Raw genomic sequence first — 15,397 nt, 5'->3', positions numbered from 1 at the left:
GACATGATACTGTGTAAAAGGCTCCATGTCCACGGTGTCGACTGCTATATTGGCTAAGAGCTTTTAAAGCAGATAGTTTGTAGAGAGCTAGAAGGAGAAGAATTATTTCACTTTTAGTCAGTTCTGTGTTAGGAAAGGAGTTTTATGCTGAGATAATAGGGCTGTAGAGATTGTCCTTTTTCATATTAATGTCTAACATTTTTTTTTTTAATTTTTACAGGTCTATTTTCCTTGAGAATTTCTACAAATAATTATATGTTTCTCTTACAAATTAGGAGGGTTTTTTTACTTGTAATGGCCTCACATCCCATGAAATGAATGCAAAGGCATTCACAGGAATGCAGTGTCTTTTCCCACTATTCCCAACAGAGGCTTGCTTTCTCTGAACTGTTCTTAGGAGATGCTATCTACTAGCTGTCACTCTTAGCTGTATGTCTGTCATATTCCCTCTTATGCTTCCCTCAAAGATGTATTCTTGGCCTTTCTCTATTGGGAGATCCATCTAGTTGCCCTTGCTTTAAATCCCAGTGGGAAGAGATTTCTAAAGCAGAAATGTGCGTTCGATGTGTGACCGCACCATGTCTCCATGAGCACCACTCTGTTCTGCCCTTCCCTGCTATCTGCAGCAGCCAGAGGTGCCTCATGCACCTGGATGTGCACATATCAGTTCACATCATCTTTTTTCTTTTTTTTTTTTTTTTTAATAGGGTATGTAATATTAAGTATAATGCTTTTACATCATTTATTCTCCTTAATAATAGAATGTTGCACTTAATTTCCTTACACCTGTAGAGTCAGTGAGCGTTGCTGAACTAATATTGGACCTGAAACTTGACAGCCCTCTGACAAGTACCTGTAGATCTCATGGACTTGCAAATTACATTGCCGCAACTGATGGAATACTTGAATCTGTTTAATTTTTCTGAATTTGAGAGGAGGGACACTTTTAATACTTAAATTCCCATCTTTAACATTGCACAGATGGTATAATGTTTTTGCATTTTTTATATTATTTTGGGTTACTGAAGTTAATATTCTGCTAGCTGCAAATATCTGCATGCATACCACAGAGTTCATTTTGAGGACAGAGCTCTGAAATAAATTATAGACCTTGGTAGCAGTCATAAATCAGTCATTTTTTTCATTGAGAAAGTGGTGGCACTGGAAGAAAGTTATTTAGTGATCAAAATGCATCGTTAAGCTTTTAAAAAGGGATTCTTTGCCTGTAGTAGAGCTGTAGGCGATTTATGGCTTATCTGTACTCATTGCCTCGAGCTTTTGGAAAATTTGTAAACAAAGCCAGATGCTCATTATGTTCCCGTTCAGGGTTGATTAGATGGGTAAATGCCATCAGAAGCACTTTGGTCCTGTTGGGTTTTAGCATGTTACAGAAAATGGAATTGCTCCAAAATATTTTTTTAAGTATTTATCATCCATGAAAATATACTTCAAGTTTCTGCTCATAGAATGGATTTTTTAAATAGTTGTAAATGATAAAAATATGAAAGCAGTACTCTGAAAACTGTATTGTATACTAAACTGTGGGTCCAGGTTTTTCTGTGTTGGAGTTTGTGCTTGCACTGTGTGATGTAGTCAAGCACCACTTGCCCTTTTTAACAGTTCTGGGCAATACAGGAGGCTGTGGAAGCTTCAGGCTAGGGTAGCTTCAGCTTTTTACCAAATTTTAGGGAACTGAGATGTGAACTAAGTGACTTTTCAGTTTGATACGTTACGTTGTTTGCTATTGATTTGATAATTTTTCCTGCTCACCTTTTGTCTTCTGTATAGATTATGTGTTGTGAAAGGGGTTCTTGAAAACTACAGGTTTTTTTACTGCTCTTTAAGCAGAACATGCTTAAGAACATGAGAACATAAGAACATGCTGCTGTATACAAATTGAATTGCTATAGGGTACCAAAATTTTCCTTGTCGTCATATTTATTGCAATATGATCATCATGTAATCCATTTCATAATTCGTGATTAACTTTTTTGGTGTATTTTTTTTTTTATTTATTGGCTGCAGCTGACCAAGTAAACAGGTCATGGCACGCTTAACGAAGAGACGACAGGCAGATACAAAGGCTATCCAGCATCTTTGGGCAGCTATAGAAATAATCCGGAACCAGAAGCAAATTGCTAACATTGACCGTATTACAAAGTAAGTGATCTGTTCCAAAAAAAGTCTTGATGAGGGGGAAGGTTGATGCTATTTAAAGCCCTGGGAAACAGAGACAGTAAGCATTGTGAGAGACTGTGAAACAGTTACATGCACTTCTGTGTTACTAATTATCTAATTATTAAAAAAAATCCTCACAGATCTGAGCACTTAAAGATCCTAAAGTGACGTTTAATCCATCGAATTGAGATCTTGCTCATCCTGTATTTGTTTTGTATGCGCATCTTTAGGAAGTATACAATGTTTATAATACTTGAACTGAGTTTAGCATGTCAGAGTTGTACTTACTTGGTAGCTTGGTCAAAATACAAGAAGTAGATACAAGTTAAGGCAAAAAGGGTAATAAAATCTGTTAGTAATCTGATTCTTTAGGAAAATGTGATAGACCAGTGGAGAACTCTTTTCCAGAAGGCAAAGATAAACCTGAAATGTTAGGTTTCTCAAACAAATAAGAATCCATATTTGCTGAGATGGGCATAGGATACTATTAAAGAAGACAAGAGATGATTATCACCTATGCCTAATACAATTGTTAATATTCTGCAATATGTATTAGGTTCTGTACACACAGAGAAATATATACTCTTTGTTCTGTACAGTTTGCAGTGTGTAAAAAGGTCTACAGGAATAAAATATCTTTTAAGATAACTTGGAATAGCCACTGTAATAAAAATGGAGGGAGGTTTTGTGCCTCTCTCTGCTTTGTCTGCCTTTCCAGGCCAACATGTACGTCACATTTGTCAAAGTAATCAATATGAATAATTTAAGAGAGCAAAATTAACCAGTTGGCAACTCTTCAGTTGCCAGAACCAGTGTGAACTGATAATGAGGCCAGAGACCACTAAAGGGGAGAGTTATAAACAGTGCAGGTGACTAACAAGTGAAAATCATTATAACGTGGTTCACTGACAGAGTTTGGAAGCTCTGGGGTGGAAGTGACAGGCAAAACTGGCTTCACAAGTGGAAGTGTAACAGTTCAGTTTCTCCAAACATAGTGAACACTAAACAAGAGGAGGAAAAAAGATGATGTCCCAAATAAATTAGTGTGTACCTGGCTCCTACAACAAAGAAAAATGTACCATTAAGATGAAAAACACCTTCCCAGAGACAGAGAGTTCCAAGTGGGCTTGAGAGGGAGATTATATTTTAGGGAATTTCATTTTTGAGGTTGCACTTGTGTTTCAGAATGCTTGAAAGCATATATATTTGCACCATGTCTCCAAGGAAACAAGTGGGTAAACTAATGCTATACACTTCATTTTAACATTTCAAATTATTTGCTCCAGGCCATATATTAGCTGAGTTTGTTAGCTGTTTATGCTCTTTTTATGTGTAATAAAGGGAGACAGGCATGTCTAGCTGGGGATTCATCCCACTCTTACGAGAGATGCCTGTTTTTAAGATAGCGCGAGTAACATTTAGCTGGGTAAAGTTAGGTGAGGCAAATCCCATTGTTACAAACAAGGTCAAGAAAGCAAGTAATTAGATACTAGAAAAAGAAGTACCGCTCTTGGTAACTAAAGGGTAGTTTGTTTTTTTTAAAAAGCATTCTAGATCCAGATTGTATGACTCATCTCTAATCCGAAGAAAAATAAGTGACTAAACAAGAGATGCAAGCAGCCCCAGTACTTTGAGAAAGATGTGCAAGGTGTTAGCAGTGAAGAGTAATCTAAAAAGTGCTTGGAAGTTGTAAATGCTTCCCATCCACATAAGTGACAAGAGTGATGAACAGTGATCTAGTTTTTATTATATGATATTTTTAAGGAGATAACTTCTGACAAGGAAAAGATAAAGACTGTTGAGTTGTTTTACAGTACTAGTACAACTGCAACGAGTTCTTTCCTTAAAAGATCAATCAGGGTCTGGGCACATAGGCAAATGTATGAATAATAAGAAAGATTAAAACCAAACAGTGGTTAAAAGTGAAAATTACGAGCACTCATACATAGCTTGAGCCAAAAGAAGGATTTTCAATCTTGGATTAGTAACATTTTTTAAAAGTGTTAATATCTCGGGATTGTCGAAGAGTGGCTTTGCATATTACAAGTATTTGCGAGTAATACTGACAGTGAAATTTATGGAAGCATGTCTTATTCCTGAGTAAGGATACAGAAAAACAGCAAGATAATCTTTATTATAAATGCATGTTTAAGGTAAGTGACATTCATCCTACCATGTCATACAGTGAATGGCAAATGTGTATTTTCAGAGAACTTCCCAAGTTGAAAAGGTAATTCGTGATTTTATTTTATTTTATTTTTGCAATAGTTTGAGGGTTCACTTGTTGCTAGAGACAAGTTGTCTTGTATATTTTGTGACCTGCTAATCCAAACACCTTCCTAGCACAACCTCTGTTGCTGCTTTCTTCATCAGATGGTTGGCTACTTTTAGACAAATCTATTTGTTAGCTTTTCTCCTAACCAGCATCTCAGCATGGTTGTCTCCCTCTTCCTAACATATTCCTTTTTATTTCGTTTACTTCTTGCTTTTCTTAGTCTTCCGGTGCTGGGTAGAAGCCACTGTACATAGCAAGGAGCATTTACTGTTTATGACCAGGGAGGAAATGGTGGTGGTAAAATGAGATGATATGTTGTTTATAGATTAGGAACTGTTTCAATGCAATATGTAAAAAAGACAAATTTGTATAGCACTCTACAATATGTAAAATGTAGCCTGTGCACTTTATGTGTAATTGTTAAAAAATATCTGGGATAAAGAAAGACTTTCAGAAGATACTGGCAATGGAAACTATGCAAGAAAAATCTATAGAACTAGCCACGCATTTTCTGTAGAGAACATAAGAGTAGGAGGATAGTGTAGGAGGAGCTAAGAGCACTAGAAGGTATTTCTAATATCAGGAAAAACTTATAAGGAAACAGGCCCTTTAATTAAAAGTAGACTAAATCAAGTATGCTTTGCTTTTTAAATTGATGAGGGGGAAAAGCAAGAATAGAAAAATGTGTAATTAGAAAGTCATTGAAAACTGCCTTACATTGATGAAAGAGTCACTTGGAAAATTTGAATACACAAGTTAGAGCCTTTCAGAAATTAGTAAGCTTGCTGAACTTCTGGCAAATATTTTAGAAAAGTCATTCCATGCAAAGAAGTGTTAAGAAACACAAAAAAGGTGTCTATTTTTGAAAGAATTAAATATGTGTATGTGCATAAATGGCAAGAATACAACACTGTTAATTGGAGTATTATATAAATACTTAAATAAAAGCATTGGTAGGGAAGAGACCACAGTGCAGACTTGATGTCTCCAACAACAACAAAAAAATCAACAAATCATTATATGAATGGGATTCTGAAATTTTAGTGATTATGTGTGGGGGTACATTATATTTGGAAAGGTACTTTCTGTTGGCTGGAGATAACCATTCTTCAGTCGCTTGAAAAGTAAATGAAGAACTGAAAACCAGTATTAACAGGAAGTAAACATGTAGTGAAGTTAAAGGAATTAGTTCTAAAAATGAAAACTACCTTTTGAAGAGAACTTAAAAAAAAAATATATATATATAAGTTCTTATCTTTGTTCATAGGCTTCAGTGTGTTCAGTGCATTGTTATTTAACAATAAAACTCCTTTGAAGGCAGTGGCAACATTTCTGTAAGGTATGCAAAATAAATATTCCCACCCATCTTATATTGTCATAGTGTATGTAAAGTCAATGAATCATAATAATTTAAAATCTGACTACTAGAAATATCTAACATTTCTAAACTAGCAAATTACTTAATAGCAAAATGGTATTTCTAAGAGTTATTTATCAGGAAATATGACTTATTTTTCCGTTGAGACTTGATGTTGGGGTAATTTGATCCTAATATGTCAATTATTTAGATGAGTATTATTTGTATTAGTTATGCTGTAAACACTGGTGGAGAAATGGCTTCCTATATCTTGTGAATTCTCTGTCAAGAGAGCAGCTTGACAAATTGTTCATCCCTAAAAGTGTGTTAAAAATTATAATTATGCTTTGACTTTCTGTTTTCCTCATTATCTTCCATCTGTTTTGGATTTGGGGTAACCTCAAAAATTGATTCTATGGAATAAAATGCCTTTAAATACACTGGAAAAAAAGGCATGCATATTTAAATGAGTAGGATAAATTATTAACATTCAGTTGCTTAGCAGATTGTTAAGTATTTCTGCACAGACATGTTTTTGAAGTTCTCTTTCTTTGGCTACCCTAGTCTTCCAGTTTCTTTTATAGTGTTTTCTTTATAATTCCCTTACATATAATTGGACTCCTAAGATTTAATTAACTATTAATTAAATATTTACCCTTTTTCTCACAAGGTATTGCTTTCCTCAGCAGCAATTTATGAACATTTCATGATCTTTATGATTAGTTCAGAGTTCGTTACCTATTAAGTTAATGTTATTAAAATACTCAATTGGCAAATACAGCGTTCTAGAACTATTATTGTCTGCTTTCAAGATTTTGTCATTATAAACAGATAATTATTCTGGTGAAGACTAATGTGAAGAACCAAAACATAATTCTTTTCTTCCATACTTCCTTCCTCATAGTTTTTTCTTTCTCCCTTTGATGTGTTTCATGATCTGTTTAGTTGATTGGCTTCTCTCCCTGTCTCTTATACTGTCTTGGTGTACTGTGACAGGGAATGCCTTGGCACCATCTGGAGCAGATATGCTGTGACCACATCACATTGCCTTTGGCTCATGGAGTGTTTCTTTGGTCCTGACATATTCTTTGTTTGTTTTATATGTGTGTGTGGTTCTTCAGTTCTAAGTGCCAAAAATAATACAGCCCACAGCAGTGCTATTCTTGCAACTTGAAGCTAGAGGCATGATAGTTTGCCATTGGGCACGATGTGAAGGCATCTGAGGACACATAGCATGCTGAAACAGTGGTGGAGTGCCCTTAGCAGAAGGAGCCAATCTTGGCATGGTTTACATCCATGTTCTCTATCAGGAGCAAACTAACCTCTTGGCCATGCTTTGCCTTTTTCTCAGGAGGAATAAGTTGTCTTTCTCCAGAATGGAGACTGAGAATAACTTAGTTTGGGAATGAAACTAAGAGTGACCATAGTCCACAGGGTAGAGGTATCCCAACTGCTGGGGTAATGAAGCTGATGAAGCTAAGACCATTAGCTAGGATAAAACTGATACGCTAGAATAGGAGAATTTGTGTTACTGGCAAATAGAGCAAAACTGAAACTATCAGTTTCATGAGTCAATAATCAGTTTTACAACATTGGTGATACAAGAAAATGTCTGTTTTTCATAAATAGGTACAAAGACACTCATCTTTTTAATTGGCTTTCAAATGGAATGGTCCAGTACTAGGTCCCTAATTGGTCATAACCATTTGTCCCATATTTGTTCTGTGGACTCATTTTTGTTACATTCTAATTTAATGTAAGTGCAGCTAAGTCAGAACATCTAAGACAAATGAGCAGACCCCAAGCCTATATAGAATAGACTCTGTCAGTCCCTTGTTAGCTTTGTGTGGACTGACATTAATCAGCATTGATGGGATAGCATGCCAGAAAAGAATTACTCAGTATGAAAGATTGCTGTAAAATGATGAGGTTTTCTGGTCCCACAGTTGAGGTGGAGTCGCTAGCAGTTGCAGATTGAGTATGTGACCCTCTCAGTTTGACATTTAGTCCTAGGAGGAGGATTTTTTTCTCCAAATATCACTCTGTGAAATTTCTTCAGTCAATCTCTGAGAACAGTTAAAGTTAAGGGCCTCTCCCATCCATAAATCTGGTTTTGTTGCCTTAGTTCCTTTGCTGTTCTCTTTCTAGGCTGTCTACTTAACAGAAAACAATGTCTAGAAGCACTGATTAAAGCAAATATGAGAATGATCAATTTAAACAGGTAGAGAATAATCACAAGAGAGTATAAATAAGAAAATGAGCAATTTTGAATGGGTAGGGAATAAGCACGCAAGTCTATAAATAAGAATATGCAATGCAGTGGTAAGAAAAAATGAAAGAACAAGATTTTTACAGTATTGCTTATTCGAAGTTCAGAAACTTGTTAGAAAAAATCTGTCACAATTTATATTAACTTTGATGAAGATTTAAATCTTCCTAGTATTTTGCATGTTGCAACTAAATCGTCATGCATAAAAAAAAATAATAAGCCGTAAGAATGATTAGGAGAGCAGATGACTCTGTATTTATAACTAGATAATCATTTACATGAGCAGAAGTATTGTAGCACCTGATATTTCTTTGACTGAAATGAAAGCTTAGAAAAGGTCTTCTGCTATGTTAGTTTCTTATCCTTTTTCAAGCCATTCCCAAAAAAATGTATGTCTTTTTGTTTAATGGCGAGTAGATTTATCTGAAAACAATTGTTTGAAGTTAATGTATCATCCTGTTACGCAGAGGAACGCAGTGGTTGCTTGAGTTCAGTTGTAACTAGTGCTTCTGTCTCCTTTTCTATGTCTTTACATCATCCACATATATGTTTTAAATGTGACCATGTGAAGCAAACAGTGTTATTAAAACCAGCTCTTTAAAATCTGGTACATGTTAATCAAACCCTGGTCAGTTGTACTGTGATAGAACAGGTCAATATTGAAGGAGTTGCCCAGGAAAGCTCACATTTTGCCACTTGGGAAAGGATGAGGTACTATGAAGTTTTTTTTCCACACCATGTAGTGTAATAGCAGCTCATAATTATGCAAGGGTAAGCAAAAATTTCGAGTACAATATCCCACAGTAAGAAGCGTGATAGTAATTCCTCAGCAAGGCCACATGTCTGCTTCTAGTGGCAGCCTGTCTATTGAGTGTTCATCTCTGAGAAAACTGAATTCAGTTTGTATTGAGTTGACTTAATTATAGATATATGTATTACAGAAAACAAACACAGAAACACATCACCAAGTGAAGACAGGGTAGAAGACTCTTCTCTTACATACCTCTTTGTATTTTCTGTAATAGGCAAGGATAAGGCACTTTCTGTCTGACTCCACTAAGTAAATCTCCCTTTCCATTTCTTTTCATTTCCTTCTCTCTTTCCCATGGCAAACTTCAGTTGCGTCTTTTATTCCCAAACCAGTGTTTTCATAACACTATTTTTATGTTAAGAGAATGAACTAAGTCTAGAGTTTTAAAGCTTGTGAATCCTTAGTCATAGATCAGCTGGGAGGGGGGGAAGTATTCTGTGCTTTTTCAGCTTTTGATGTGTTTGATTAAAAATCATTACATTAATAAAACAAAAAGCAATCTAAACCTGATTTTTGACTCCTTAATAACAAATTTTTAGCAAAAATAGTATTTTGGTTATATATAAAAACTCTGCATTATGTGTGCATAACTAACAGCTACAAACATAGCTGTAGTTGAATAGAAATATGATGGATAACAAAACATTTTACTTGTTTGGTACATTAATTTTTTATACTGATGGCTTTGTAGTCAGGTTAAATGATGCATTCAGGTCAAAATTTTCGGACATTTTCAGAGGTTCAGATATATGCTGTAAAGTAATAAAAAGAACACTGAAAACTGGATATATACAGGGAATTTCACCAGGTTTTGCATCATAACTGACAGACAGTTCTGCTTGTAAGTTTGTACCGAGACTGACCACTGAGGTAATATTCAGCAAGCTAATAAGGATTTTTAACATCCAGATTCACAAAAATGTTGAAGAGAAGTGAGGAACTAAGCTAAACACTGATATTTTACAAGAACTTAAGAAGGAATGATGTATTGTCATTGATTGTACAAGGAATGTTCATAATGGCCTATGTTCATTAAATTTCACCTATGTTAATTGTAGATAGCTACATTTATCATAAAGCTTTTATCTACTTGTTTATATGGTGTTAAATCTTAATTTTGTTTGTGAGTTAATAATGATTTTCTGTTTAAGATATTATGCAACTTTAATATTGAGAGCTGCTTTTAGACATTTTTGACTCAGGAGGGTGGTAGCAGGGATGATATGAAAAAAATAATCCTAGCTGCATTTACTCCGAGTAGTAGTAGAATTTAAATTTCTGAATTACTAGATTTGGTTGAAGTGTCATCTTGAGTTTATAATGCATATTAATAATTACTCTTTTTCCATCAGGCTTTTTCGTTGGTATACTTAAGTCCTTCAATATTTGTAACGATTCTATTTAATCACATTAATTAAACTGGTTAAAGGAATACATAAAAAGAAGTCCAGATATATTAAGCAGTGTTGTTTGTGATTTGTTAGGGATAATTGTTCCTTCAGCTTGGTACTGAGCCACTGTCCCACCATGTGATAGAGAACATGGCTACCTGAATTGCTGGGTCTGCTTCTCAGTGCTGGCTGTCTTAAGACTAATTCAGCCCCTAGTGTAGAAAACGTCAACACTGAACTGACAGAGATTCCTCTAGCCTTGACACCTTTTTTTTTTTTTTTCCTGCTTTATGCTGACTTCATGAAATGGAAGGGCTGCTGTAGCTGGCTGTGCAACTGCTACGCCTCTAGGGGTTTAGCATAAAAGGCTGTTTTGTTGAGGTCTAGAGCTTGAGGTGAGGCTAAACTTTTTGTGTATTTGCTTTAATGAGAAATATTAATGCATACACATCTAGTTCCTACAGTTCATTCTGAAAAAAAAAATAGGTGCTTAGATGTGCTAACGAATTTTACGTGATCGATTTTCCTTATCTAATAATTTATCTGATAATTCTTCTCTTAAGAATGCTCTTACGTGGTATTGCTAGTAAGGCAGTTTTCTTTTTTTATCTCAAAGGTCGATATTCTTCATTGATTTGGTAGGTGAAGTCATCTCTAGGCTGAGCATGAGTATGACTGGTAAATAAAATGATTCACACAGCACAAACACATGGTTATTAACAACAGACATACTCCTTGTTTGATGTTTGCTAATGAGTTCAAACTCATTTAAACTCTCCTTACTGTGTGTTACTATAAAAACTGTAATGCTCAGTATTTAATACTTTTCTTAGATAATACATGCAAACTATGAACTCCAGTATAAATAATGAGAAAGAAAGTGGTGGAAGTGTAACTGACTTGAAAATCACTATCCTGTTTTCATTTTAATGAATATTCTCATGTACTCCATACTTCTATTTATATCTGTGTTGAAATTGTATAAGTTTACAAAGAAAACTGCATAACAGCCTGTCTTTTATGTCTCATTACTAAAAGGAAATCAATTTACTTTTTAGGTCACGTAAGTATTGATTTTTGCTCAAATCATAAGATCTTTATAATATTTAAAAGTGAAACTTCTAGTTTATGTTTGGTTTCTTTGTTGTAAATAAACGTGGCTTTCTATTAGAAGTAAAAGATAAAAATGAGTGTGACATGGCCATTTAGCAGGTTGTTATCTGACCTGAAGTGCTCATCAAGGCTTTCTCTGTAATCAGGGGAGAGAGAATGATCTCTAAGGCACTACTCATACAAACTATTTTAGGCTGCGGTTTCATATTCCCATTCATATAAAGAATATCATCACCAAAAGCAACAGCTCTGCCCTGATGGCTTTTCCAGCCGTTCTGCTGTTCCCTAGCTGGCAATTAGGTGAACATTTGTGTGACAGTGTGATGATTTTGAAACTCAGCCAAGCTAAAATGAATCTGACCAAAAAAAAAAAAAAAGTTTGGTTACTTTTAACCCAGATAAGAATGGAAATTAAATTAGATAACTATGAAAAATTGAATCATGAAAGCACTTGAATATATATATTTTCAGCATGTTTTGAATTGAGACACTCAATTTGGGACACTCAATATGAGCTGACTAAATATTTCATTTGCAAGGTATTAGATAGGATGTTATATTCTGAGTCATGTATTACTTGTTTGTCTCTTCAGTACATCCACAGAAAAGTGCTGGATGTAACAGTGGCCCTGCATATACATAAGCAATTGTCTATATGAATGCAGTGCCCCTGAAAAATTAGTGCTGCTGTTTGCCAGTAGTGCTCAGTCCACATACATGTACATTACCAGCAGTATCACACAAAACTTTTTAGGTTGGAACAATGGGAGTAGAGTGCGTTTTTAGATAAGTTCCTCCTTAAGAAGGTGGTAGTAGTTCTGAAAGGGAGATCTTTGTAGATAAGGATTGAATAGCTTGGTATCTTAATTACTTGCTTTTTATGGTCATATTGTAGGTTACACAATCTTAAGTGTATAGTGAAGTTGTATGAATGAGAATTTAAATTACTTGAGGTACAATTACCGTGGTTTTGACTAAAACAACCTGGGTGATTAACATTATAAGAAACTGCATGGCGTGGTGCCTGGGCTATCTAAAGCATGCCCAAACAAGACTGCTCTTTGGCTTCGTTTTAGCATCAGCAGCAGAAGAAACGCCAGGCAGATCTGAGTTTCATTGAACTGCCGGATCTTACTGTCTCACTATCAAGTTTATACATTGTTTTTGTTTTATAAAAATGCTGAACAAAATTAGATTCTGTATTCATACAAATGCTGTATTTCTAGACTAAGAAGGAGAGCTTAAATTTATTTTTTTTTTTTAATTTCCTACTTAGATAGCATACATGTATTCAGAATGAATGTTGTATCTCCCCTTGGTATTTTGGAGAGCACAAAATGTATATCGTGTAATCAGCACTTTATTGCACAGGCAACAGCTCTGCCAATGCCTGCGTGTTCTGTGCAGTGTGCTGTTGGTATGTGGAGTGCAGTGGAAATTAAATGCAACCTGTTCATATACATGCATCTCTTTTTGTGAAGTGTGAGTACAGGGGAAGAATGTTATGTTTTGGTTGTCTTTATCGTAGTGAATTTAGTCCATAATTGAAACTCCAGAAATGGTAAACAAATAAAGAAGTGTCTTAGAAAACAAAAAGTATGCTGCTACATCTACACTGTAAACAGTTCTGCTTTCTCTGTGTGTCTGTATTGTCTTCAGCTCTCAGACCAGCTCTCAGTTTCTGGCAAATATATTGTTTTGAAATACAAATAGCTGTAATGTTTAGCCCATGTTTTGTGAAAGTTGATTTGTACCACACTGCTACATCTGGTGGGAGTAGGCAGCCTGCATGTTGGAGTTGAGACCTTGAGATACAACTGTGAGCACAAATCTTCCATAAGGATAGCTAGTGGATTCCTGAGACTTGAGCCTGGGTATTTTAAGTTCTTATGCCATGAAGCTGTATTTGTTAAAAAAAAAAAAAATAAATCACAGCCATATCTTCCATTTTTACTTTCAGTATGACCAAGTTACCTATTCTTTGCAAATTAAAAAAAAGTCTTAAAAGAAGTGCGTGGGCCTTCTATAAAACTGCTGTCATACACTGAATCTAAAGCAAAAGGCATCATTTCTCACCAGAGATAGGAACACAATATAGAACTCAGAATAGATTTTTGGCTGCTTTCCTTCCATTTTATGTATTATTCCTTAAGGTCTGTCCCTGAATCTAGGACATTTTTATATACCTGTAGGTAACATTTAAAATTAATGGCAGTCTTTCAGTTGAGTTTAATGGGATCTGCTGTATTTTATCAGATCTCAACTGTGAGATGGGCTATGCGTACAAGGACATCTTAAGACCTCTGTTCCTCCCTGGATGATTTGCTTAGCAGATAGTCTGTTACTTCCCTTCGTATTGTGGAGGGTGGAGGCATCCAGCATAGACAGAGATAATTGATCAGACCAAGATTACAGTGTTTGCCACTAAAATTAGCATCTACCTACACTTGTCACACTCTTGTATTTTATGTAAGACAGCTATTTCCTGTATGTATTTTACTTTAGTCTTTTACAGAGATGCTTGCTGTAGCATTTTTTTCAGTATTTTGCTTTTGATGATTTCAGGTGGCTGAAAATTCAATTCATTGTGAGGGTAGAAAATCTGAGATTTTTGCTTTTTTTAAATACCCGTGTCAACTTTTCATCTTAAGTAACATTCCTTCTTTTCTTGGCCACAACACAGCTGTGCCCATGTAAAAGATTTGCTGCATCTCAGTAGACCACAGTTGCCTTAGGAGAACTCTTTGGGAGCAGAGCTAGCTATTTATGTGCATTTATTTTTTGGACATGTATATTAAGCTCTTTGGGACAGAGTTTGGCATCGTGTTGTGTCTTGCACAGCACCAAGCAAGAGTTGGGAGCTACGTGACAGCTGTAGGCAAAAGTTCACCATCTGATCCCCTGCAGGTGCCGGCTACTTTTGTATCTGTTTTGCTCCCATGCTGATCGCAGTGTTAGAGTCTGCTTCCTCCATACCCCTTACATCAAACCAAACCATTTTCTTGAGTTTTAATGTATGTTATGAAGCACATGTATTTATGTTTTGAACAGAAAGATGTTCTGAACAGTGGCTGGTTTGAGAAACTTTTTTTGAAGTTTTAGGTGTGAATTGCTCATATGCTGACAGACTTTGGTGCTTCTGCAATGTTTCCTGTATACTGGGCAGGCAGGTGGTTTAAAGGTGGATTAGGGTATTCCTGTGGTCTAGTTTTGTTTAGAAGAGGAAGGTGGCAAGATCTAGTTTTCACTTGATAGCATCATGAGTTCTGTAGGAGTTTGTTGCTGTGAAGGAGACTCTGGAAGGGCACATACCATGTTTCCCTGCATATTGTTCCTGCTCTATCGTTGCAATGTTGCTCAGGGAGGGTGTGTAGAAGACATCTGTGTGGCTCCTGGATGCCATGAGGCCTGTGAGAACTGCGCAAGTCCTCAACTCTAGCTTTGCTGACCCTTTGGGTTGTCCCAGTGGTGTCTGAGAGGTGGTCAAGGTTTTAGTATGGGTAACAAGAATAACGTATATAAACAGAAGACTACAATGATATTTTACGGCTGCTAAATTTGAAAAGACCTGACTACTGTTCATCTGCAGTCCCAAAAAGGTTTAAAATTCTTATTTCACATTTTTCTGATAGATATTTATATACTAAATACACATGAGCATGCACACACATATACAATCTACAAACGATCATCCTCTATTGTTCTCCTCTAAATTTTTTCTTTTGCTGTCAAACAGCTGTTCACAAATATTAGCTATATGCACATTTGCATCTACCTGGTTCTGTTGGTAGTATCTTGTTTCTGAAAGTCAGCAAATTTACATGCACATTTGATAGGGTGACAATGCTGAGGTTTATTTAAGGGTGGTAATGAACAACCTACATGCTAAAGATTCTTTTAATTTGCTTTCCAAGTGGTGTTGCAATAATTGAAAATATGCTTTGGTAGGCTTTTAAAAGTTGATAAAGAACAATGTAATTTTGCTAGATTTGCTAGATTCCTC

General features: G+C 35.6%; 1 protein-coding gene across 4 annotated transcripts in view; it reads left to right on the top strand.

The window, feature by feature from the left end:
- The window catches only part of ZMYND11 (zinc finger MYND-type containing 11), a 106,721-nt gene that overhangs the window by 43,958 nt on the left and 47,366 nt on the right, over nt 1-15,397 (top strand). For 3 of the 4 annotated variants that reach the window (XM_026843275.1, XM_026843270.1, XM_026843268.1), the window contains exon 2: nt 2,026-2,160. The exons of the other annotated variant lie outside the window; for it this stretch is intronic. In XM_026843275.1, coding sequence (XP_026699076.1) covers nt 2,045-2,160 — 116 coding nt within the window. In that variant the 5' untranslated portion in view covers nt 2,026-2,044. The remainder of the gene's footprint in view (nt 1-2,025; nt 2,161-15,397) is intronic. 4 annotated transcript variants of the gene reach the window in all.

Source organism: Athene cunicularia, assembly GCF_003259725.1.
Source record: "Athene cunicularia isolate RWA chromosome 2 unlocalized genomic scaffold, athCun1 chr2_part1, whole genome shotgun sequence".
Taxonomy (NCBI): domain Eukaryota; kingdom Metazoa; phylum Chordata; class Aves; order Strigiformes; family Strigidae; genus Athene; species Athene cunicularia.
This window is presented reverse-complemented; position numbering and strand designations above follow the sequence as displayed.